Source organism: Pagrus major, chromosome 6 (genome assembly GCF_040436345.1).
Source record: "Pagrus major chromosome 6, Pma_NU_1.0".
Lineage (NCBI taxonomy): Eukaryota > Metazoa > Chordata > Actinopteri > Spariformes > Sparidae > Pagrus > Pagrus major.
In genome coordinates, this window is record NC_133220.1 from 28,399,374 (window position 1) to 28,425,045 (window position 25,672).

A 25,672-nucleotide genomic window follows, 5' to 3' on the forward strand; every position below is an offset into this window, starting at 1 on the left:
ATGCTCTGGTTCTTCCTCCTGGTATGTAGAAACACAGACTTCGAATCTTTCTGAAATTGCTTTTCTTTAACATCAAATGTTATTTCTCGACTTTATGTATTTCATAGATGTCAGTGATCTAAATTCTGTCTTGCTCCAACAGGAATAAGTTGTTTTCGTCATCTGGAAAGTTTGTCACAATATTACCTTTGATTATGTAATCAGTTAAGATTTTAATTATTATCGGACCATCAGTCACTTGTTTCACAGCACTCTGTTGGTCTATGAGTTCAAGGACATACTGTACAGTTGATGTTTCCATGCTCACTGAACAAATAATATAAACGCAACCCTTTCGTTTTGCTTCGGACAAAGGAATGGACTTGTTGATTTGCGCTGACTTGTGCTGCATAGTTGGTGAATGAGATCGTATCAAGTTTCCATAGAGGCATTTCCACTGAAAAAGATAATATCAAAGTAGGAAATAATGGTTGACTTGTTCAAACAGTTTCATGGGAAGACCTCACGAAAGTTTGACTTGTGCTGCAAGTGGTGATCCTGGTGTGAGGCTTATTTCCTTCGAATTCTGAGCACAAATTTGTTCGTCCACACAAGTTGTGATCGAGACGACATTGGAGACGGCTTATCGTAATAAAATTAGCATTCGGTTCTTGTGGACATTCCTGCTGTCAACATATCAATTGCACACTCCCTTAAACATGAAACGTGCAACATCTGTGACATTATTTTGTGATAAAACGGCACTTTTTTTAGAGTTTTTAATAGTGACCAAGCCACACTAGTGCACTAATCATGTTGTTTAATCAGCATCTTGATATGGCACACCTGTCAGGTGGATGGATTATCTTGGCAAAGGAGAAGTGCTCATTAACACTGATTTAACAAATTTGTGCTCAAGATTTGAGAGAAATAAACATCTTAGATCATGTTCTTCAAATTGTAATAAGGGGAACAAAAACAAATGTGTTGCAATTATACTTTTATTCAGTGTAGGTCAATGTCTTCCCATAGAATAGTTTAAATAAGATATTTAAAAAAAAAAAATCCACTGTCCCACTTAGATACTATCTTTATAATAGTAATGCCTGTGTGTACACTTCATAGAAACTTGTTCGCCAACTATGCAGCACAAGTCAACAAGTCCATTCTCAAGTCCCCACCTATCACCTTAAACAAACAGTCCTACTTTACATATGACTCTCATTCTCAAGATTGTGTGCTTCAGGTTTATTTGTCTGTTCGTCTTGCAGTGTTATTATTTGTCAAGTGCAGCATGCTCAGAGCTGCTGAGCCGTCACAGACGGGCTTGGATCATCGACTCCATGACACTTGAGGAGGGGCATAAAGGACCCTTCCCATATGAGCTGGGCAAGGTGAGAATATAACGGAGTAAGGAAAACTAGTCAAACTTTGTGTCAGCAAATAAATAATTTCACCAGTTGATACCCATTATAATAAATACAGTTACCAATCATTACATTTGAATCAGTAGCTCTTGAGACAATCTTTATTTTTTTTGTCTTTATCTGTCATTCTTGTCATTTTCTCCAATCTTATCACTTCCATCAAAATGTAGATCATGTTTTTCATCATATAAATGACCAATGCAAGTCTCAGGCTCCCCAAAGCTGACTGTAAAGTGTGTGGTGTTGTGTTGTAGATAAATATTGAACGGGACTACCTAATATAATAATATAAACGCAACCCTTTCGTTTTGCTTCGGACAAAGGAATGGACTTGTTGATTTGCACTGACTTGTGCTGCATAGTTGGTGAATGAGATCATCAAGTTTGAGGCATTTCCACTGAAAAAGATAATATCAAAGTAGGAAATAATGGTTGACTTGATGTACTTCAAATTGTAACGAGGGGAACAAAAACAAATGTCTTGCAATTACACTTTTATGCAGAGTAGGTCAATGTCTTCCCATAGAATAGTTTAAATACAATATTTAAAAAACTTGATACTATCTTTATAATAGTAATGGCTGTGTGTACACTTTGAATCAGCAGCTCTTGAGACAATCTTTGTAACCCTTTTTTGTCTTTATCTGTCATTCTTGTCATTTTCTCCAATCTTATCACTTCCATCAAAATGTAGATCATGTTTTTCATCATATAAATGACCAATGCAAGTCTCAGGCTCCCCAAAGCTGACTGTAAAGTGTGTGGTGTTGTGTTGTAGATAAATATTGAACGGGACTACCTAATATACTTTGACCTCTTTGGGGAAGGAGTGGATGAGGAGCCAACAGGAGTCCTCTCCATTGATAAAACCTCTGGCATTGTGTACGTCCACAAGGCTGTGGACTATGAGGAGAAACAATTGCTTAAGGTTAGACACAACAAATACTACATACCAACATCTTATCTATACTGCTTTATACTTCTACATGCTGAATAAGTGTAGAAGCACAGTCTGTCATATAGTTACTAAAAATGCCTTCTGGAGCACCTACAATATGCCCATAGAAAGTGCTCTGAATAGTTGTCAATGAGTATGCATAGGTTGTTTAAATACATATATTGTGACTAACTTTGAATCATATATTTCAATCTGTAGCTGAAATTTGAGGCCAGAAGAAAAGATTCTTCAATTGACACCAAATTAGGAGTTGAGATCACCATAAAGGACATCAACGACAACCCACCACGTTTTCAGCAAGATCTGTATGAAATCAGCATTTCTGAGGAAACAGCACAAGGTGAAGAACACAACAAACCATATCTCTTTTTTTACTTGTAATGTTACTGATTATGTTTATTAAGTACACTTCTTAATGTGTCATGTTTTGTCATTTCCCATCAGGTTCCCATCTCATGATGGTTTCAGCCAGAGACAGAGACATGAGCGGGACACCAAACTCAATGTTCGACTATGAAATCAAGTCGTTCTTTCCAAAACTTCCGGACACTGAATTCTTTGTTGATAAGTCTGGAGTGATCTCTTTCAAAGGATGTTTGGATCATCAGGCAAGAGAGTACATGACATGTGGTGTTTATGCAAATATGTACAGCATGCATGCTTTGAGCGCTGTCTGGTTTGATGTTTAAAAATGTTTCCATATGTGAAATACTGTAAGGTAACTTGCAAGTTAACTTGCAGTTAAGTGAGTAATTCATCATCTCTATGTCTCAGTGACACAAGATCTGTTGCATCACATTCAGTAGATATATCGTTAATGTAAAGGGTATACCTGTAATCAAAACAGTACATTTAGAAGAATAAATATTTTGAAAAAAAGAGAGAAAAGATTAAGCTGCTTTATAGGAAATGGAGGCTAGATACACCTTAACTATTTATAACTATTAATAATCTTTCTTTATTTGCTTATATTAAGGTGGCTGAAACCTTTACAGTGTTGGTGGAGGCCAAGGACCATGGTGAAGTAGTCCGTCTGTCCAGTTCAACCACTGTTGTCATTCATGTCCAGGACGGCAACAACCACCTCCCAAACATCAATGGACAGACAGTAGGTTCATCCTGACAGTTTCTTGACATCACAGTGACTTCAGCTGATCACACAGGTCTTTATGCTTTTACACAGATGTGCAGTAATCTCACTTGATCTATACTGTTGACGTACAGTGCCTATTGGATGTGACATGTTGCTGTTGCCATTTGAAAATGTGACAGGAAATCATGTTTATTCAATACATCAGTTTTTTAAATTCTATCATGATGGGTATAAAGGACCAAGATTTTCTTTTAACTACAGAAAAGACCATAAAGGAAGTTATTAAATTGCCACTATAAGTTGTTTTTTGATACGTTATTGTCAATGTGAATTTACAAATAATCATTTTAAAATGTAATTGGAGGGATGAAAGCACCAAGCATGCAATCAAACAAAAAGTAATAAAGTAAGTAATAAAAAGGAAGAAACTGACAAATAAAATTTGCATCATAGCCTTACATAAACATCCTGAGGAAAGTAGTTGTGACTTAACGTGCCACGACTAAAGGAATATTTAGCAAATTCAACTACTGTCAAAGTTCTATGGAAGCCTAGAACAGCCATGTTTGCAATTCTTTAAAAATGCTGTTATCTCAAGAATCATAAGTTAATTATTTCTTAAGCTTTGTTATGTCTAGATAATGACATAATTCACTTGTGATCTGCCAAAAAACCCCAACATAAAACGGCTTTATACAGCTCATCCAGCATAATCAGTCTCCAGAAGCCCCGCAATCCCAAACTGATTTGAAAATACGTTATTTACATCGTTGGCTCTGGGTCAAGCTTATGCAGCTACTTCAGACTGGGTTTGAGCTAACACTTTTAGCTGAGAAGCTCCAGTTACATTTTAAAACAAATCCCCATCTACTTATTATAGTTATTTAGGAGAATGCTGAAATGATGTTTTGCAGTGAAGCACTAGAAATGTTTGTGGACTATGAAAACTTTCCATTGGTATGGGAGTAGATAGATAAGGACTGAGCACAGGGTGTGTACATGCTTGATAATAACAGTGCACAGTACAATGAACAGTATTCTACAGTTTTTCCTCTTACCTCTGCACCCTGGATTCATACAATAGGGCTCCAGCAAAGTAAAAGAACATGAGAGTGGGATTTCTCCCCTGCGGCTGCATGTAACGGACAAAGACACCCCCAACAGCACGGCATGGAGGGCCAAGTACAGCATACAGGGAGACGAGGGGGAGCACTTTAAGATAGAAACAGACCCAGTTACTAATGATGGGATCCTGACAGTAGTAAAGGTAAGTGCTGTTTGGCTGCATGCTACATTACCGTAACACCCACCTGTAGTCTGACATGTAATTACCACACACCCATATGTCACAGCGTGTCTGTTCCCACGATAAGTTGACATGTTGAAATTCTGTGCATTGCAATGTATAACACATGTAAATGCACAATTTAATGTAACTACGGTATAATTTTAGCCTTTAGACTTTGAGGAGGGAGCACGGAGGGAGCTGTCCATCTCAGTGGAGAATGAGAAGCCATATTTCTCCTGTAAAGTGAAGAAGAGGACGTCCTTAGACCTCTGGGAAGTTGAGACCAGTACAAGTGATGATCCTGGTGCAGGTCATTCTCAGTCTGTAAAAGTCCTCATTGAAGTCGAAGACACAAACGACCCCCCGGAGTTCAGTGTCACTATCAAAGATGTCACGCTGGAGGAGAATGCACCCAGTGGAACCTGGGTGGAGAAAGTGACTGCTGTCGATCACGACTCCAGCCCGGCGAGAAAGATTCTGTAAGTGGGATGTTTATTCCAACTTGTTTGAGCTCTTATCTGAGACCTGCTACCATAAATTCAACTGTGTTTTTCCACAGGTACGGGGTAGCAGGAGATCCTGAAGGCTGGGTGAAGGTGGATCCCCTCACGGGTAACATCACAACAGTCAAGGGACCTGACAGAGAATCTCCTCATGTTGTTAATGGTGTCTACACCATTTTACTGCTTGCGGTTGATGATGGTAAGTGTTGCTGTTTGCGTGGACAAACACCAAATATTTAAGATTTGTAGGATCATGTTAAGTTAAGGCTCATGGATGGATGCCCTTCCAGTGGAAAAATGTGGTCAAGTACCTTCTGATCACGACTTTCAGCATGCTGACGCCTCACCACATACGACTGGTGCCCTTTTTGGTTTTTTCGCCCCTGCCCCTCAAACATCCTGAGTCCACCGATGGTCCAGTGTGTGGGATTTGGTGGCATCTAGCGGTGAGGTGGCAGACTGCAACCTGAATATCCCTCTGCTCACCCTCCCCTTTCTTCTCTGCCGTGTTGGTGGTGGCCACAACAAACCTGACAGGCCCTCTCTTGAGCCAGTTTTTAGTTTGTTCATTCTGGGCTACTGTATAAACATGGCGGACTCTGTAGATATAAAAGGCTCATTCTAAGAAAACACAACAGTTCATTGTTTCAGGTGATTATACACAAAGACAAAATAATTATAAATACTGGACCTTTAACTGTTATCTCCACTGCTTTGTGACGCTATATTTAATCTATCTTGGACAGATAACCCACCTATGACAGGCACAGCCACCCTGAGCATCCATGTGAAAGACCTGAACGACAACGTGCCTCAGCCCACATCGGATTATGTGGATGTGTGTTTGTCTGACGGCCCCACCACCACCAACATCACAGCCTTTGACCGGGATGAAGAGCCCTACGGAGGGCCTTTCTTGTTTGAACTGCTTGGGGATGTCAGAGGAAAATGGAAACTGAATCCCTCACGTGGTAGAAACAGTTATAATATTGTGAGATATTAGAGCAAACATTTAAAAAACAACCATTTCATTTAGTGATTTTTTACCCACAGGGTACACAGCTGGCCTGGTGAATGAGCCTGGTGTTTACGCCGGCTCACACATACTTGTTTTGAAGATCTCTGACACACAGGGAGTATCTGTCGTTCACAACATCAGCGTTACTGCGTGTACCTGCTCTGTGACGCTCAACTGTACAAGCCGCCGAATCACCCGCACCCAAACTGGCTCTGGTGCTATCATCATACTGCTCACCTCACTGCTCTTACTCCTGCGTAAGAAACTGAATCATTGCCTGTAGTCAGTGTCAGAGACAGAGTACACTGTTACTGTATATGTATAGTTGCAAGTTGAATTTTGTCCTCTCTGTCGCTCACAGTTCTGCTGCTGCTATTAGTCAAAGTCACCTGGAAGAAAAAGTTCACCGCTCTGGATACCCATTACTTCCCTGCAGGCACCCTCCTTCAGTCAAACACTGAGGGACCAGGAAAGGACTGGGAGGTCACTGCTCAGAAACTTCACAAGCAACACTGATACATTTTCAGATTTTTCTTCATGCAAACATCAGTAACTGTTTTCTTTTTCTTTTTCTTTCAAGGGACTCAATAGTGCCTCGATGGTGTCAACTATTAAGACGCAACCCGATCTATGTGATTGGCACAACGTGCATGATGGAATGCAACAAGGACAGGCTCTGACAGTGGTAGGGACAGGTGGACATGACATGGACAACATTTTTTTAAAACTGCAAAACTTGAAGCAGAGTCTGTGTAACATTCTTCGGATGTTTCTCAAGTTTATCTTTTACAAGCTGCCTCACTCGTTCTTTGGTGCAGACACTGCTTGTAAAAATTGAAGACTGCCATTTGGAATGCGTCGACCTGCTCTTTAATTCAACTGTTCACGTTGCTCCATTCATTCTGTTCAACAGACTATCAAGCAAAACGTTGGAGACTACAGAGAGGAAAATGTTAACCTATTCAGAAAGGACTGGAACCAGGTAATGTGCACTCATTTAAGTTAAACTGTACCACTCTCAGCTGTGCATTCAAATACTAATATTAATGTTTCACTCTTTCCTCCGATCTTAGACGAACAGGAATTCTCTGATAACCAATGGCTACTATGACACCCACCAGGTAGAGTAACAGTTGTTTGGTTTGTATTAATTAGTTTGAGGTAACAGCTGAAGAAACTCAGTCTTTGTGTGAATGTTGTGTTGTTTACAGACCATGGACATGAGCTCAATGAATTTCAAAAGGAACTCAAGCTATGCATCAGAAGCAGCTCTCCGAGCCCTGCTTCATCGGGTTGGTAGTGCACTTACTTTATTATAACATCTACTCTGCTGCATGAGGCACTGTACATGCATGTAGAGTCAGCAGCAGTACAATAAGTTCTAATTTTCCACTCCAACCTGCAGAGGCTCTATTCGCTCCTGGAGACAGAAGACAATCTGTCGGACTTTCTACCTCGCTGCTACGCAGATGAAGGGGACTTGGACAAAGTCACAGAGCTGGAGAGCATCAGCATTCCTGACAATGATTCATTTGAAAGGGCACTGGAAGACTTGGACCACAAGTTCAACCAACTGGCTTCTATATGCAAGCCACCAAATCTACAAAACTGAACATGTTTTGTTCTTGAGCTCTACTCTGTACAGGCTTTGTTTTTATGGTTTATGGATGCTAAAAATGTTTGGAATGAAAACAAAAAAAAGTCTTCCTCATGAAAAATGCAGCACCAGCGATGCAAGGTATTCGGTTAATTATATATTATTTAATAGCAACTGTTACAAAGTCCTCCACAGTTTTCATTTTACACATAAGGAAAAAAAGTACAGCTGTCCTCCAAAAGTAATTTGGAGTTACATTTGGACAGTTGGACAAGAATTCAACACATTCAGGAAAACAAAAAAATTTCATGCAGCTGGCTTGTCAAAAAGACTAATTCCATGATGCATTTTACCAAAATTACCAATAAATAAATGTGTTTCTAGCATACAGCTGCACGATTAAAATAAATTTATCTCCCATTTCATATAAACAGTTCAAAGTACAAAATTCCCATAAATGCATATTTGGGGAAAAAAAAACAAAAACTTTGCTTCAAATGGGGAAAAAAGGGGAGGCACTCTTTTAAATAAGTAGAAAACTACAATATTTACAAAACTGTTAACAAAAAAAGACAAAGAAAAGCCTTCACACCCTTCCACTTCCAATTTTTGGGAGGGGTCGCTGCTCAGTGGTGCTTTGCCCTCCGCGACCTCGGCCCCTGAATCCTCTGCCTCTCAGAAAGCGGCCGGGCACTCCAAAAGTTTCCATGTTCAGCTTTTTCTCCTCGGCCCAGGTGGTTCTCCTGAGAATGACAAATGTTTAACTAAAACTTGTAGACTGTGACAGACCCCTGAAGTTACATGAGGACAAGTAAAGTCACATCACCTGGGCTTCAGGTCTGACGAGATGTTGTCAAAGAAGCACTTGGCTTTGTCGTAGTATTTATCAGCCAGAGTCTCCTCCTCCTGCATACCCTGACTGTCCTGGGCCTCCCTGGACTCCACCTTTTCAACTGCAGCAATTCACAGAAAAACAGGATACATTTATACATGCCTCTTAAAGTTATGTTATACAATACTATATGCTTTGAAATAAAAACATACCTACAACCTCCTTTGTGAGATCATCTTTAAACTGAGCATTTGCTGTTTCAAAATCAAAATCTGACTCAAACTGCAAGGTTGTGGCCTTGGAGTTCTTCACAAGAAGCTGGCCTCTGCTTCTGTTTCTGGATCTACGACTGCCTGTGCATGAGCAATGGAAAAAGGTCAGGTGAATACAACAATCATTAACTTAAAAAACCCGTACAGCAACAGGTTCATCTGGTCTTGGATATTTACTCTTGTAATCCATTTCTTAGAGACGTATGAGCGATATATTTGGCTGTACTTTTGCCCTCTTCAGATGTTTCTTGACAGCCCAAACAGTGAAGAGAACCAGCGTTGCTATATTGTCAGTAAATAGCTTTCAGTGTGCATTTTTCATTTGAGACCTTGTTTTTGCCTTTGTTTCTGGTTCTCAGTGCCTTGGCCTTGAATCTTTGCTGCGCTCGGCTGAGATGGTGCCCGGCCTAAACACAAAGAAATTAAATGTTTATTTTTATTATTTGTGCTCGATTACAAAGAAAATAAAAGCGGTGCAAGAAAAAGGAAAAAAAAGTGGGATTTTTCTCTTAGGAGCCACTGTTAACTTACTGGCAGGTACATTCTCCTTCTGAACCAGCGAACCAGCCCGGCCAGAGCGCTGGGCTGGACGGGCAGGCTGTTTGCCCTGTGGCTGGGTCGGCGTCTTCCCTCTTTTCTGGGCAGCACCGGCCAACGGCACAGTCTGCACAGCCTGCTCAACCATGGGAGCTCTCCTGCCTGGGATGCCGTGAAGTCCTAGGAGTGAGGGGACAGGAGCAAACATGGCGGGGCTTAATCAACTGCAGATACATGTGAGAAACAGCTCCAGACGCTCTATAGTGCTGGAGAAAAGTAAATGTAGTAAATGTACCTAAGTTCAGTGCTGCATTGTACTGCTGGTTGAGTAGAGAACTCGCAGCCAGCTGGTTGTAGGTGGGCATCATGTCCCTGTATGGACTCCAGCGTGGGTGATACCCAGCAGAGGAGCTGCCGACGGATGACTAAATTCACAAAAATTAAGACAAAAGGAACTTGTTTCATCAGCTGCGAGTACTGTGCATTTGGACCAACACCAAGTACATCTACAAAGTGAAAACTGATTGGAAAAGTGAGCCAAATCTCCCAGAGTCACACACCTGGACAATAGCAGGGTCACATGGCAGTCCATGGTGTGGTTTTGGAGGTTCAGACACAGTGATGTCTTTGATGTCACTTCCTCTGAAGACTATGTATTCAAAGATTTTATCTTTGGGTGGCACCGGTCTGTCTGTGTGCCGGTCCTCTGTCCCATAGGAAATAACTGGAAATAAAGTTAATTGGACAAAAATAAAATAATTTAAAAAAAACGTTAGGTTTTGTTTACTTACATATTTTTTCACAACTCAATAGAAGAGAGAAAAAACACACGTGTCAGCCTACCTTTGGCTAAAGCAACCGTGGACCTATCAGTGTCGACAGAGGACAATATTCCCTCATACCGGATCTGTGCCTTGGATATCAGGCTTATCTTGCTGCCGATGTAAGGTGTTCCTCCTCCAGCACTCATGTTCGCGCTGAAAATCTGTTTTCTGACTGAAAATTAGCGGCAAAGTCACAGAGCGTTGACCACGGCAAACAGCACTCACTAGACAGAAAGCAACGAGCACAATTAGCGGACACCTGTGCGCTTTATAAGATTGCCAGTGACGCGGCTCTTTGCTGTTCGCTCACCTGCGTGTATAAAGGGTCAGTTTGTTTAGCCAGCCGGCGTACACCGCCAGAAACAAACCCTGTCGGTTTTTTACAATTTTATTTTACAATATTATCATATGTAGGGTTTTTTTTTTTTGCAAAATGTAACCTTATATGACCTGATTATCCTATGTAATGCAATATAATCACAGTTTGTTTGTAAGAGCTCCTTTGCAGTATTCAACTTAGCGATATTTTAGTGTTTCGCTTGATTGTTTATTCAGTGATATATCTGAATTTTGTGTTCTGTGAATATTTTTGGTCCCCAAAAATAATGCGACACATTTCATTGACTTTTATTGCATATCCATGCACAGGCATATATGCACCCATATCCCTAACTAATTTTGAGTAGTGGGCGATATTGAATTGAGGGTGAAATTCAATTAAAAAAATAAAATGGCACATGCAAAACTCCTTACAACTGTGAATAATATTGGAAAGACTGAACCAGAAGAGTACTTTATCATAGTCGTGGGGTCTTATACACATCTGTAAACTTGTAACTTTTGAATAAATCTAAAGTCTAAATATGCCTACAGTAGGCTACATTTGGATTTCTATTTATTAAATATAATAAAAGTAAAAGTAAACACACACTTTAAGTTTGTACTGTGCATTTATCTTAAAGTCAGAACACGTGAGCGGTTAAACCACACTAATCCTGCTGACAGCTCAGTACAATGTTTCCTCTCTAACAGGAGGGTGGGGCGCCCTCAAACGCCTCTTTACAACAGCAACTTCACTCGCTGGCCAAAACACTGCAGCCATCTTGCACAGCGCATCGAGAGTGCTTAAACTCTGAAATTTGGTTTGTTCGCTTGTTGTAAACCTCGTTTTTAGTCAACTAAGAGACGCACGGTACAATTCTGTAACGGAAAAGTGATCGTGATCGCATAAACACGCCGGCGATGATTTGATATTTGATGAAAACATTTCGTCTCCGGTACGATGTTGTTCCGTCTCATACATCCCCTGGAATGACAGCTGAAGCCATTGGTACCGCCTTTTAGAATGTGGATCAGCCAATCACAGCTCGCCGAAGTGCCTGCACGGAGCGGTTCAGTTGTTGTGCGCACGCGCATGTCAGTTGGTCAGTACCTCAATTCTCACAAGCTCGCAGGAGTGTGAAGATGGCGGTCGGCTCCGGGCCGCTGGGTGAGCCTTTTTTACACACAGAGGTGAATAAAGCGGTAGTTTGTCATCCCGTACAGTCTGTAGAGTCACAACTGTTGTTCTTAAGTCACAACAACCACTGGGGTAGGCACGAGACAGCCGGTAATTACATAGCTATAGTTCCGGGACAAGGGGGTAGCGCGAGCTAATGTCCAGCTGGGACTTGGTCAAGACGGTTGCTGAAGCAGGTACGCTGTAACTACTATTGTTGTTTTCCTCTTTGTCTCTCTGAGTATACACGACAAGCAAGCGCCGGAGCTGACAGAGAAAACTGTAGTTGTGTTAGAGTCCTGTCCCATCACATTGGAGGTTGTTTGTGCTCCTTTTAAACAAGTTGAAGCGCAGGGGGTCTCACCATAACGACGTCCCCATGGTTCTACTATTATGGATGCATCGACGGCCAGCACGGACTCCAGCACGGGACACGACCCTGGCAAACCACTTGTTGTTAGTGACGGTGTAACTTCTCTCCCCAGTCACCAGGGGAAAGTAGGCTCATACTCAGCGCAGACTTTCAATGGGAGCCAAACTATGAACTCTCACAATCCGGGAAGCGCTGCCCCTCTCGGGGGAACGACCGTGGCAAGTGGAGTTGGTAACAGCAGCGCCGCGGTATCTGTCACAGCTGTCACCGGTGGACCAGTGATGTCTAAAGGGCTGGCCGCTGCGATAACGCCCCCGTCAAACAGTGTCATTCAGGCGCCTCTCATGAACTCCAGTGTTGTCGCCTCAGCTCAGCCTGTGAACCAGGCTACAGGACCCGCCGTGACACTCATCAGGCCGCCTATGCAAAGTACCGCGGGGTCTGGGGCAACTTTTAATGGGAACAATAATGCGAGCCCTGCTTTTGTGGCCAGTACAACCGGTCAGACAGGTATCACCGGTCAAACCCCGCTTGTAAACAATAGCCAGTCCCCCAACTCGGTGTCTGTGAGCGCAGGGTCGCACATAATCAAGGCAGAGCCACCCACAACAATAATACAGTCAGCGCCGCAGCCGGCTGTCATTCCCAGCGCACCCCGGGTTCCGGTGACGGTGGCTGCCGGTCCAGGCGGGATCCGAGCCGCGACGCCTCAGATGTTGGCCCCAAGGCTCCCCCAGACCTCCCCTGGACAGCCCAGTGTACATAACATCCAGCTCCCGCCGGGTGAGTGAAGGCACAACTCTTTACTGTAACATGCAGTTATTCCCACACTTGATTGACCACATTGGTTTCATTTTCAATGGCCCTGTTCAATGATTGTAAAAATAAACATTGAGAGATTATATCCTTTTTGAACAATGATGATCCTGTACAGAACACAGAGAAAGTCAGTGGTTACTCATAATGGACAGATCATTTCAGTTACACCAAAACCTCTGATCTGTTATGATTGATCGTGACCACTTACATGAAGTGATCATGTTCACACTCAACAGTAGTTTTTCAGGTGATAACAGACCATTCTACATTCAGCATTATATTAAAGTTGTCTCTTTTTGTGACACATTTTGTGACTTGTGTCAGGGATGGTGCTTGTACGCAGTGAGAGTGGACAGCTGCTGATGATTCCTCAGCAGGCTCTGGCCCAGATGCAGGCACAGGCGCAGGGAGGCCTAGCACCTCGGCCGGCTACACCAACAAACATGCCTCCTGGCCAGGTAAGATTGTACAGACTGCCCTAGGAATAAGGCAATCATAATATCTCGCCCATGTTCAGCTTGCCTTCCTGCCTACAGCTCAGGGAAACACCTGTTGAGTAGAATATTGGATATATTTTATCTCATGTGTATTTATAAGGAAAGTAGTGTGCTTGTGTGTTATTGTCCAATATTAATAATCTTCATTTGTGCCGAGGACACATAGCTATTTATTTATTTATTTATTTAGATGTAATGTTCTGATCTGATGGAACTGGGTGTTGCACATCATGTCATGCTTTGTGTCTCCCCTCAGGCTCCTGGAAACACCATCATCAGCAGACAGGTTGCTCCCAGCACCATCATCCGTCAGGCCTGTCCAACTCCAACGTCCCTCACTGCGACCACCACTCTTCACAGACCTCCTGTCCTTCAGGTAACCCCTACCTGTTGGTGTTGAACCATTACTGATTATGTTCAGTTTGCTTGGTGTCCTGCAAAAGCTGCAGACTGAAGGGTGATACAATGTTCACTGTTTGAAATTAGGTCAGCATAATATTATATTGTAGTACACCCTAATATTACAAGTTTGTCTGTCAAAGTGACACTAGTGGGATCTAATAAATGCACTTGTCCACCATGAAAAGAATGCAAGCTCTCATTTTTTGAGGATGTGTTATTTATTCTGATATATTTTAAGGTGAATAAATGTTGTTTTTAATTGCCTGGGTTTATTAGTAATCCTCGACCTTGTTTCATGGATTTACTACAGTGGAGTTAAAAGATTTGAAGGAATTATATGCATTTATAAAGAGATATTCTATAAATGCCAGCAGGCAGAGGTCTCAGGAAATACTGGACTCTTAACAGTATCATGCCTCTATTAGCTATCTATAAAGCAAAATTAATGTAGGTTTGTTATTGTAAAAAAGTTAACCTATGTATGCACTTACATGGATCTCTATGGCATGCAATGTATTACTAAAGCTGAAATGTAGTGTTCTAGATGAATATAACACAGCAATTGCAAAGGTTACTCAAATTCAGTTCAGGTTCGCTTCAGACAAACATGAAACTGCAAATATGAAATTAGCAAAGTTTTTGCACAGTTGCTTTCTTTTCAAGTTGATAAAATAATTGGACTGAACGTTCAGACTGATTTTATTGCTAAAACATTGATGGGTCTGTCTTTTATTTTTATGGGACTTTATCCAGCCAACAGTGATGGTGCTGACAGCAGCAGCTGCCAATCAGCCAGAGGTGGTCGGGCATGTCATATCAGCTGCCAAAATGCATCAGCAGGCTTTCCAGTCTTGCATAAAATAATCCCAAAATGACCAAGTAATACAGCTGGAGCGCTGACTTTTTCCCTAATATCTTAAAACCAACACATTTAAGTATTTTCTTTTTCTTGAGGAAGTGCACCTGTTTCCTCTTAGGAACCTGAAGTGTGATGCACTTGATCAACTCTGAAACAGCTCTAAAACCAAGTCTCTCTTGTGATGACTTGAAAAGTGTGTTTTGAAATGAATCAACAAACCAAATAACATGTTATGATGTTGATTTCTGTCTTCTCAGAGCTCAGTTGGGGCTCCAGTACCAGGAATGACCCCCAGGACCATCAGCCAAACAGCTGGGACCACAGTTACCTCAGTAACAGTGAGCAAAGTGAGTTGTGCTAAGCCCAGAGGAATCAGATAGAGCTCGGAGTCTACTGCAGAGTTCATGACAATCATTCTTAAGTAGAAATTTACAGTATAATTATTATTTATATAATAATTGTATTATACAATTTATATTTGAATTTGTTCATTATCTGTTATAAAATCATAAAATGTTCTGTGTTTTTTGACAGGAGACATTGGAGAATGTGAAGAAATGTAAGAGCTTCCTGTCTACACTGATCAAGCTGGCATCCACTGGGAAACAATCAACAGAGACTGCAGCCAGTGTGAGAGAGCTGGTCAAGGACCTGCTGGTGAGTGAGCCGCACACACAGGAGACACACATGAACCTGCTGTATTTTATACATGTTTTAAGTTTAGCAAGGATGTTGACAAATGAGAGCTGAAGGAAACCCAGCTAGCCTTTAATAGTTGAAAACCCTCAGCCAAGAGAAGCATCTCTCACTCCCAGCTCTATATGCCTTTATGTTGTACTAGGAGGGCAAACTGGAAGCGGAGGAATTCACCAGCAGATTATACAAAGAGCTAAACTCCTCACCCCAACCTTACCTTGTGCCTTTCCTCAAGGTAAGAAAGCTTATATGCCATAAAATATCTTTCATATTATCTGGGCCACAGCAAACACTATCTCATCTTTAAGCTCATTTCTGTAATGTTCATCCACCTGCTTGTGTTCTGTAGAGAAGCCTCCCAGCCTTGAGACAGCTCACCCCAGACTCAGCAGCCTTCATCCAGCAGAGTCAGCTCCCCCAGCTGGCCTCAGCTCCAGCCTCCTCCACCTCACCCACCCCCAGCACGGTGGTCCTGGGCAGCCCAGCCCCCCGCCTCACTGCTCCAGTCAGCAGGCCCCAGCTCCAGCCAGGAGTTAGCAAACCAGGACAGACCTCCTCACTGGTAAACCAATTAATTAATATCTCAAATGTTGACTTAACTCAAATCTATAACTTAAATCTATAAAATCTGGAAGTTATATCAAATATAAGTAGGGGTGGGCGATATATATCGTTTGCGATAATATCGTCATTGTTGTTTTGACGATGTGCAAATTTCCATTATCGAGTATTTAAATTACTTCGCCAAAAATATTGAAACGCACGCGGAAACTCCTCACATCCACTTAATACACGGTGCAGCAACGCTCTCTACAGCATGGCAGGATTCGCCCCACCCCTCGACCTCTTGCCTTCGACCTCTGAACCCCGTGACGTCTCATAACAACAACAACAACAATGGCGGACTACATGCTTGTGTTCGTGTTTCTTGCAACTTACTCGCCTTGTAGTCGAGTGTGTCACAGCAGCAGTTCGACCTCATTATCGGTCCACACAAATGATTCTGGTTTCCTTGCACTAGCCATTTTCGTCTTCTTGTTGTTGTGTGTTCTCCGTCTACTGTCTGTTTGTTTACAGTGCGCAAGCTTTTTGCGCATGCTCCGTCTCTTCTTCTCCGTTTTTCGTGAATTTCAAGCGCCACCTATAGGCCTGGAATATGAACTACAGCGTTTTCAGTCGTTTTCAGTGGATTGGTCTGGATGCAAATATTCTTGAAATGATGCCGAGGAAGACGGAGGAAAAAAAGATTGTTTTCGTTTTCGCTAAAAACGTGTTTGGTGGACACAAGCCCTAACTCAGACAATTCCAATCACATTTTAAAGGATATTGACTGATTATCGTTATAGCCAAAATCCCAAAAAATATCGAGATATTTTTTGCCCATATAGCCCACCCCTAAATATAAGGCATTGCAAATATTTCGATTTTTCTCTACATACATGCCACTCTGCTAGTAATTACATCATTAGCATTTGAATTCACCCTTGCAGGTTCTCCAGCCTCAGCAGCAGAGAGCAATGCTGAGACCTCAGGTAACCTTACCGACAACCCCCATGGTGACTCTCAGGAATCAGGCCCCTGGTCGCATCATGCTTGGACAGCAACAGGTTCAGCCAGGTAAGCATGTCAGTCTAATACCACTTTTTCACCAAAATTAGCAGGTCTACGCTAGTTTTTTCAACCTGCTAAAAATCACCTATTGACCTCATTCCCACTTCCCGCAGGCAAGGCAGCCCGTCTGTGATTTTTATCTGAAGCATCATGTTGTACGCCACTGACGTCACGTTTTACGTCACGAATGCGCCGGAAACAGTTGTAACAGAAGAGAAAACACCAATAGACCAAATCGTGAAAGAAGCATCTGTAAAACAGTTGATGAATTCTTTTGAGTGTGATGACCCCCGCTAAATGACTAATTTTGCTATCATAATTTGAGCCATTTGGTCCAATAACATTTGGAAAGTCTAGAAGAGCCGCACAACTAAATTATTTTATCCCCCCTCAAGTTAGACTGGCACTACACTGGAAGTTAGCCGGCTTGGTCGGTGATCCAGGTATTTTCATAGGAATGAATGGGGCTCCACCTCCAACACTGTGTCCAATAGTAAAACATCCTTGAAAAGATGCATCCAAAATTCCTTGTTTTTTTACGTGCCACCACCGGATGTTGATAACACGTCATCACTTTGCACGGCGGAATTTAGCGTGTTCACCCAGGTCTTAGTTTAGATCAAAGCCAAGCCGAGGTGAGGTGGAAAAAAACCTGGGTCAATTGACTCTGCAGTAGACCCGGGTTTAAAGTCAAAGCCCGATCTTAACAGGTTGAAGTGGGATTTTTGACCAGTGGAAAAGGAGTATAATAACACCATCTGTCTGTGCACGTTTGTGTCTTTCTTTGGGTGACCTGTACTATATATTGTGATTTTGTGTCTCTGCTAGTTCCTGTGAAGATGGAGTCATCACCTGTTCCTAAGCAAGTCTTGGCTGCAGCCTTGACCCCGGCTCAAAGGAACAAACTGAAAGAGGCGGGTGGCACTTTCAAGTAAGACTAGAAATAACACCATTCAAATCAGTTTTACAATAAATGTTACTTAATCACATTGGTTTTCGTATTAGCATCATCGGTAGAAAATGAACTTTTGGGAAGTTTTCTAGCTTGTCCAGCATCATAAAAATGAATGTTTTTATAATGTCATTGTCATCATACCTTTATAACTTCAAAAATGTGAAGCTGGACAAATTAATCACATATAATCATCATTCTCCAAGTTTCAATGCTATTTTTGTAATACCACGTCAAGACCATATACCGATCAGCTACAACATCAAGGACTAACAGGTTAAGTGAATGAAATTCATCATCAACAACGCAATGTTGAAAAAATTTAGGTCCTGGCATCCATGTGGATGCCACTTGACATGCACCACGCTCATACCAGGTTCACCACGTCATGACGACGGTGCCCCCCTACCCCCCCAGCAGGACAAAGAGCCCACGCAGCAAAGACTGCTTAGGAATGGGCAGAAGAACTGACAAAGAGCTCAAGGTGTCCACCTGCCCTCTAACTTTAACAGATCTCAAATCAGTCAAGCATCCATGGGAAGTGCTGGACCAAGTCCTATGTGTGGAGGCCCACCTGTGGATTGGACTAGTTTTTGCAGCATAGTTTTTGCATGTCAGGGTGGCATCTGCATGTATGGACCCCAAGGTTTCCCAGCAGAACATTGCATTGTAATGAGATGAACAATGTTATTCACTTCTTTAGTATTTGGGTTTGCCTAACTGCATTTATGTTTGCAGAGATGATGACGACATTAATGACGTGGCCTCCATGGCCGGAGTGAACCTATCAGAGGAAAGTGCTAATATCCTGGCAACCAATTCTGGTCTGGTGGGAGTGGTGACACATTCATGTAAGGACGAGGCTTTTCTCTCCTGTGCTCTGCTGCAGAGGAGAATGCTGGAGATTGGTGAGACTCGTAAAACATTTTTGAAATGCAACATCACCCTGAATCCATCCACCCCCTTAAGCCTCGAACACGTCTTGCTGTATCTTTTTTCTCCAGGCAGGAGGTACGGTGTGACAGACCTGGGTGCAGAGGTGGTGAACTACGTCTCCCATGCTACACAGCAGCGGCTCCAGAACCTGCTGGAAAAAGTTTCCCAAGTAGCCCAGCATAAAAATGGCAATTTCAAGGTTTGTTTACAATAATGTTATGGAGAGACTCCACTACTTGCGTAAATATCCCCCCAACGGTTTAACCAGATTCTTGCAGACAAATTATACTGATGCTACGACACCAAAGAGTCTACTGTATTAGTGTTCTTGGGATGAAAATGACAGATACATCTTATCTGAGTTCACATTTATGCAATCATTTCTTTCTGTAATGCTTTTGTCTCTTCTGTGATAACATTTTTAACACTATCTGTCTGCAGGAGGATAACAAACACGAGCAGAGCAGTGATGTTCGTGCTCAGCTCAAGTTCTTTGAGCAGCTGGACCAGTTAGAAAAACAACGGAAGGAGGAGCAGGAGAGAGAGATCCTCCTAAAGGCAGCTAAGGTACAGTGGCACTAGCCCCTTTCACACTGCCCTATCAATATGGGAATCATGTGCCGATTCTCCGCATCGCCGTCTGTGTGAAAGTTTCAGATGCGGAGAGGGGGGACAGTTTCGCTGTGGCTTTGATGCGCCGGAGGTAGTATCAGAGCCGCAGCAGAGGCGAGCCAGCATCTGTGTGAATGGATAAGACGGAGGTGCGGATCAAGGGTGTGTCTGTTCTCCTGTCTGTCCTACCGACTCTTGGTCACATTTCTGCCCGAAAAACAGCGTCTGTCCCCGGCAAAAAACTTTAACTCACCAAGTGTTTGTCTCCTTCCACAATTGTTTTGTTGTAGTTACTGTCTTGAAAAATATCACCGCGACGGTCAGCCCTCCCGACCGAGACTTCAGGGAACTTTCCCCCAGAAAACAGCATCCCTCCCTACGAGTGAGAGAGTCAGACGTCAGCGTCCTGTTTACTGATGGCGATTATGTAATTATGTAATTTAGAGCGAAAAACGTAACTTTGTCACTTTCCAGGATGTATGGTGGGTCAGGATCTCAATCACAACACATTATAACAGCATCCATATGATTATAAACAGTCCACGGGTACATGTTTAGATTAACAGGTGGACACAGGGGGAAACACACACAAAAAACACACAGATCTCAACGTCATGATGTGTACCGTCACGCCTCTTTTGGATCAGCAGCGCTGGAGTGTTGTATGAATTGACACACCACAGAAATGGTGAGCCTTCGCTGCACCAATAATGCAGAGCCTCTGTATGAAAAGGGTTACTGACAGACATCCAAATGATATGTCATAAGGGCTATTTGTGAAAATTCTAATTATATTTAAAGATAATGTGGTAGCTTTGTCCTGGTTTGTTCGGCCTCTATTTAATGTTCCGTTATCCTGCAGCTAAAGTTTGACAAAAGGTCGCCTGCGTTTAATTTTGACTTACCCGCAGGATACCTGTTAAGATTTAACTCGAACAGTGTCCAAAAAATATACTGTGTGATTTATCAAATGGCACAGGAAGCAAATTTATAGCACTGAATTAAATTCCAGTTGGTATTTGACATTGAGAACAAAATGATGCATGGATTTAATCAATCATCTGGAAATAACAAAAGAAGGTTGTGAAAAGGTATTCACTCAACTTTTAGGCAGTATAAACACTTAAACAGTGTTAAGCTATACTTAAACACTATTCCTTGAAATGTTCAGTAGTCTTCAGGTTTCGCCAAAGCAAGTAGTTGATGTCAAATCTGCTTTTCAAACTCAGAAAGAGTTCAATGTCATTCTAGTTTGGAGATATTCATAAAGACTGGACCTCATTAATTTTCAAACACCTGCAAAGTCCAGAGTATTGCTATTCCTACACAACCTGGGCTTCGGTCTACCGTCTGCCAACATCAGTTATTAATATGTCTTGCTTTTGGCCTTGCAGTCTCGAGCTCGGCAAGAGGACCCAGAGCAGCTGCGTCTGAAACAGAAGGCGAAAGAGGTAGGATAAAGAAAGACGACTTGTCTTTGTTTTTGGATGTTTATGTGCTGTGTGCTTGATTACTGTGTTGGTATGTGTGTATTGTCCAGATGCAGCAGCAGGAGCTGGCTCAGATGAGACAGAGGGAGGCCAACCTGACGGCTCTGGCAGCCATTGGTCCTAGGAAGAAGAGGAAGATTCTGGATTCTCCATCCTCCTCTGCTGCAGCTGAGGTAACACTCAACAAAATATATTCCCCATATAGTCTTGTTTATCCTGGGGTAACTGTCTATAACCTCTGTCCTAACAGTTATCTGCATGGCACTCAAAATGTGACTCACACTTCAAAATCAGACAGTATAAAATATTTTTTACAGAAATAGCTATGTTCAACAGTCAGTTCTTCTCTCTGGTAACTCTATCAGACAGACAAAGTTGATTTGTTCTTGAGCTGTCACTGACACACGTGTTCACACAGCTCACGCTAACCTGACAGGAACCTGCTGCCAGTCATCTGTGCTGTCACATATCTGGAGAAAATAATCGAATGAAGCGGCTCATTAGTTGTGGCAGGGCACACCGCAGTACTCATGCACACAGTCAGCTGACTCTTGTAATTACAAATCACATTCGAAAAAAGGCACCTGTCACTTTCAGTCATACACTGAGACAATATAACAAACCTTTACTCACCGTGCTGCAGCTGCCAGTTGAGCTTGATCCCACCTGCTACACGTCACTGTTACTGGTTGAGTTAATTGATTTCTCCTTCGACCACAATCTACATCTCTTTCTGGATTTTTCTTCCCCATCAGTGTTGGCTCTCTTTGACTTGTTCTTTCCATATACATCCTTTATGCGTATGTTGGTTCTGCTCCGTTTTATTGTTATTGTTTGGGGGTTTGTTTTTCTCCACATTGAATCTCTTATTGTTGTTTGGATTCACTGGGGAGCGATTACATGAGCAGAGCCTGATCAAAGAAATTCACTGCAGTAAATGGCTCTGTGTACTTTCTTTTTTGCTGACAGAAATGTTTAATATCACTTCTTTTATTAACTCGCTTTGACCAAGGTTGCAGCCATTTAAAGACTTTAATTCATACACCTTCCCTGCCTCTCAATGATAATGCTGCTTTTCTGCTGCTTTTCATGATGTAGACTTCTTTATGAAATTCTTAGAATTCATGAAAATACACCAGAGAAACTGTCGTCATAACTGCAGTGCTTCCTAAATGATCTGCAAGGCATTGATATCTTAGAAAAAGGGCCTTGATAGGGTCTATGGAATTATGATTCATCCAGAATATTTATGATAGACCGCTGTTTAGCAAATATCTATTTCATCTTAAAACACTATCGACTTTAAAGAAAGAAGAAAAGGTCCTGACAACTTTGGCTCACTAACCAACATGCATCTATGCATTAATATTCTCACCTGCTCTATGCTGTTTTATTGCATTGAACACACATTTTTCCATATAATGCTTATTCATACCTCGACTTTACTATGATACGAATAACCGATAAATACCTACTTATCTTGGCTGATATGGATAAGAACTCATTTTGACATTTTTGTATTTTAAAAAGAAGTTCATAACTTGTAGTTACGTGTTTGCTCACACCGACAACGACATATTTGACTCTCTTGTCTCGGTGCAGCAATTAGCAGTTTGATTTAAACCTTTTTACACCTTTAACTGTCATTTCTAGCTGCTAGTAGTTCCTCATAGGATGCAGATATATAACATTTCAGTTCTTTTACTTGAAGGGTAGTATGTTTGCATTGTTGTATTGGTACTTCTTAAATCTTAGGTCTACTCTTCCAACCACTCCTCCAAATATCACATACCCACTCCGCTGTCACACCCTCCCCCATCTCTCATCTTGCAGGGATCAGGATCAGGCCCCTCTCTGTCTGGTGGCGCTGGTTCGTCAGGCTCCAGACCCACACGGCAGCGCATCACGCGTGTCAATCTCAGGGACCTGCTCTTCTGTTTGGAGAACGAGAGATTTACCAGTCACTCCCATTTCCTCTACAAGGGCTTTCTCAAATAGGCTTGATGTCAGAGACGACGAGTAGGAGGAGGAGGAGAGAGGAGAGAGAGGATGGGGGGAAGTGAAGTGTGTGGAGAGAGCAACAGCTCCCACCACAGAGAGAGTATAAGAGACTCTTATAAATGAAGAGGAGGAGAGCAGCGACTTGGCACATTTGAAGGTCTTTCAGTTATACAGTAACCTGAAATACAGTAGTAGCCATATTGGATGGCCTCTCTACCTCTCTCCTCAAATAATGCCTATTTTCTTTCAGAGCAGTCATGGACTACAGTCCCTTTATTTACCCTGTTCAACTTGTTTTTCAAGAAAGTGCAAAAAATGGATACATGTTTTCTGAGGAAGGGTTTTTGTGCGAACAAATGACTTAATGTACAAGTATGCACTGTCACACAGTACAGTTTATTTTTTGATCAGTTGTTTGTGTGCGTTAGGCTTTGAAGCAATGGAAATCAACACTTGTTTTAATAGACCACCAATAATTATATTGAATGATAATTTTATGTTTGTTTTGTCAACTGAATTAGTTTGAACTCCAGACTGTGTAACCTACTGAGTTGCCTTCCTACCTATGAATAAGCCATATAGCCATCCTGAAGCAATTAACCTTTCTGTAACTCATGAAGCAGTAGCTCGCTCTGTGTCTGCCATCTCCATCAGTTCATTTGATTTTTGTTTTTTTCAGCATATTTATTTACTAAACTCAAGCTTAAATTAATGTTTAGTTATTTATTTAATTTCATGTGACACCTCAGTTGTTTTGTGTAGCTTAAATTCAAAACAAAATGCATTTACATGCGTAGGATGTTTTCAAAATGTGTGAAGAGAGGTGTGTTCTTTGTTTTTAATCTGTTAAATTGTCCTTTTAAAAATGAGTGTAACATGTATTGATTTCTCAATCTTAAACTGTTTTCAGAAGGCTGTAAACCTGTATCGCTATACCAAACATACATCTCCTGGAAGCTGATTTCTATTTTTATAGCTGCCCACCAACACACATTTTTACTCTTTTAATAGTGACTGACAGTGTCCTCCAGCAAAACAAACTGGAGCCTCTTTCTGTATATTTGTAAATGTTACACCTAAAGTTTTACACACAGTTTTGTATAGAATTGAGAATTTACCCATACAGCATAAAGAAAAACACATTTTCTCTATTGAAAAGTTTGAATAAATGATGATTTTACAGTAACAGGGTTTTTTGTATTTCATCGTCTCACACTAGGTGGCAGCATTGCATTATTAAAACACCTGTGTGTGTGTGCTGCATGTGGCACTGAGGATATTGAGGCTTTGTAGGTGAATGAGCTGAATGCCTTTAATTCCTTCTTACTCTACCTGTTCACAGATAATTCCACTTAATCCCCTAACATCTGCAAAGCCACATGTAGTACACAGTGTGTGTGTCCCCTGGGTCTACATAGGTGTGTATTGAGCCCAACTCCCATGAGCAGAGCACACAGAATGAAACACACTCACACACAGTCTGCTGCCAGTCTGTGCTGTTCTTTGTTGGGTTGTCTTGTTTGAGTCCGTCTCCATTATCAGCCCAACACACGGCGCACTGGCAACAGCTGCAACATCATCTGCGAACATTCACAACAAGCATTGACTGGAAATAATTAGGCCATTGTGCCACTGGGACGGAAGCCTGATGTTACAATGATTGCGAGCAGCTTTTGTATCTGTGTCCACCAAAGAGGAATAATAAGTGTATATTTGGAGCTATCAGTGGTGATGAGCCACAATTTCGTTTTCCATAATGAAAGTACATCTGGGAGCCACTAGGTGGCAATAGCTCATTTTGCCAAATTAGAGGACTCTCCTGTAGCTCACATGGACTGGAGCTGCAGCTTCTTCTTTATACTTCATGTTACCCGGCTACGTTTGGCTGACTTTATTGTTGACACGTTCATGCTTTGCTCTGCTTGACACACACAGTACACACTAACCTGTCTAGCACTCCCATTTTGCTTTGGCCAAGAAAAAAGACAAAACAATCTGGATTCTTTAATAATATCACAGCATTGTGCTGCTGAGACGCAGCAGAGCCAGATAAACACCAGGCTTTGGGTTGTGAGTACAGGACCAGCCTGACAGTCCCTCACAGTGTCTCTGTCTGGTGGCGGTGGTGATTCAGGTTAGGCCTCGCCCTTCTCCCTTCGTGCCTCAACCCAATCCAATATTTTTCCTGGTAATCCCCCTTCCACTCCTCAGCACTGCCGCTCTTTCAGAGTTAAGTCCACATAAGCTCCCACTTGAGTGCCAGAGGCAGAGCAACAACAGGGATGGTGCGGTTGCCTAGCGACATCTCAGTCACTGCACCTGAGGGTGTTGGGTAAACACCCTGAGCCTGCCAGAGGGCGGAAGAGAGGAGTAACATCACTGCTTCCCTCCATGACATTTATTAAAGGGGCCTGTTGTTAATTTGTTACATTCAGTGTTGTCATTTTTGCTTTCACCCCACGGTGCGATTATATAACACACCATATCTAAAGCAAGTTTATTGTGTGTGTGTGTGTGTGCGCGCGCACTCATGCCTGCCACTGTTCTTCTGCACTTAGCTATGGGTGCTTTTCTGTCTGATTCCGAGATAGCTCTTCT

General features: G+C 42.1%; 3 protein-coding genes across 3 annotated transcripts; 2 read left to right on the forward strand and 1 right to left on the reverse strand.

Moving 5' to 3' along the window:
- Nucleotides 1-7,878, forward strand: LOC140997961 (cadherin-like protein 26). Its single transcript, XM_073468060.1, has 17 exons — nucleotides 1-21; nucleotides 1,251-1,373; nucleotides 2,185-2,334; nucleotides 2,563-2,704; nucleotides 2,809-2,972; nucleotides 3,341-3,472; nucleotides 4,542-4,724; nucleotides 4,911-5,224; nucleotides 5,305-5,447; nucleotides 5,995-6,219; nucleotides 6,302-6,523; nucleotides 6,628-6,749; nucleotides 6,847-6,951; nucleotides 7,180-7,248; nucleotides 7,340-7,387; nucleotides 7,478-7,558; nucleotides 7,672-7,878. The coding sequence occupies exons 1-17, from the start codon at nucleotides 1-3 to the stop codon at nucleotides 7,876-7,878; spliced, it is 2,451 nt and encodes an 816-aa protein (XP_073324161.1).
- Nucleotides 7,879-8,007: 129 nt separating this feature from the next.
- LOC140998023 (protein LSM14 homolog B-like) lies at nucleotides 8,008-11,641 on the reverse strand. Its single transcript, XM_073468140.1, has 8 exons — nucleotides 10,348-11,641; nucleotides 10,065-10,228; nucleotides 9,800-9,929; nucleotides 9,499-9,684; nucleotides 9,297-9,374; nucleotides 8,908-9,048; nucleotides 8,690-8,816; nucleotides 8,008-8,606 (listed from the first exon to the last, which is right to left on the reverse strand). The coding sequence occupies exons 1-8, from the start codon at nucleotides 10,472-10,474 to the stop codon at nucleotides 8,450-8,452; spliced, it is 1,110 nt and encodes a 369-aa protein (XP_073324241.1). The 5' UTR covers nucleotides 10,475-11,641; the 3' UTR covers nucleotides 8,008-8,449.
- A 109-nt stretch (nucleotides 11,642-11,750) lies between these two features.
- On the forward strand, nucleotides 11,751-24,260 carry taf4a (TAF4A RNA polymerase II, TATA box binding protein (TBP)-associated factor). The gene is made up of 15 exons (XM_073468138.1): nucleotides 11,751-12,982; nucleotides 13,343-13,476; nucleotides 13,772-13,891; nucleotides 15,034-15,123; nucleotides 15,311-15,433; nucleotides 15,618-15,707; nucleotides 15,822-16,034; nucleotides 16,963-17,089; nucleotides 17,912-18,014; nucleotides 18,774-18,943; nucleotides 19,040-19,170; nucleotides 19,413-19,538; nucleotides 20,978-21,034; nucleotides 21,124-21,246; nucleotides 22,907-24,260. Exons 1-15 carry the CDS (start codon nucleotides 12,220-12,222, stop codon nucleotides 23,069-23,071), a joined length of 2,535 nt encoding a protein of 844 aa, XP_073324239.1. The 5' UTR covers nucleotides 11,751-12,219; the 3' UTR covers nucleotides 23,072-24,260.
- Nucleotides 24,261-25,672: the final 1,412 nt, after the last annotated feature.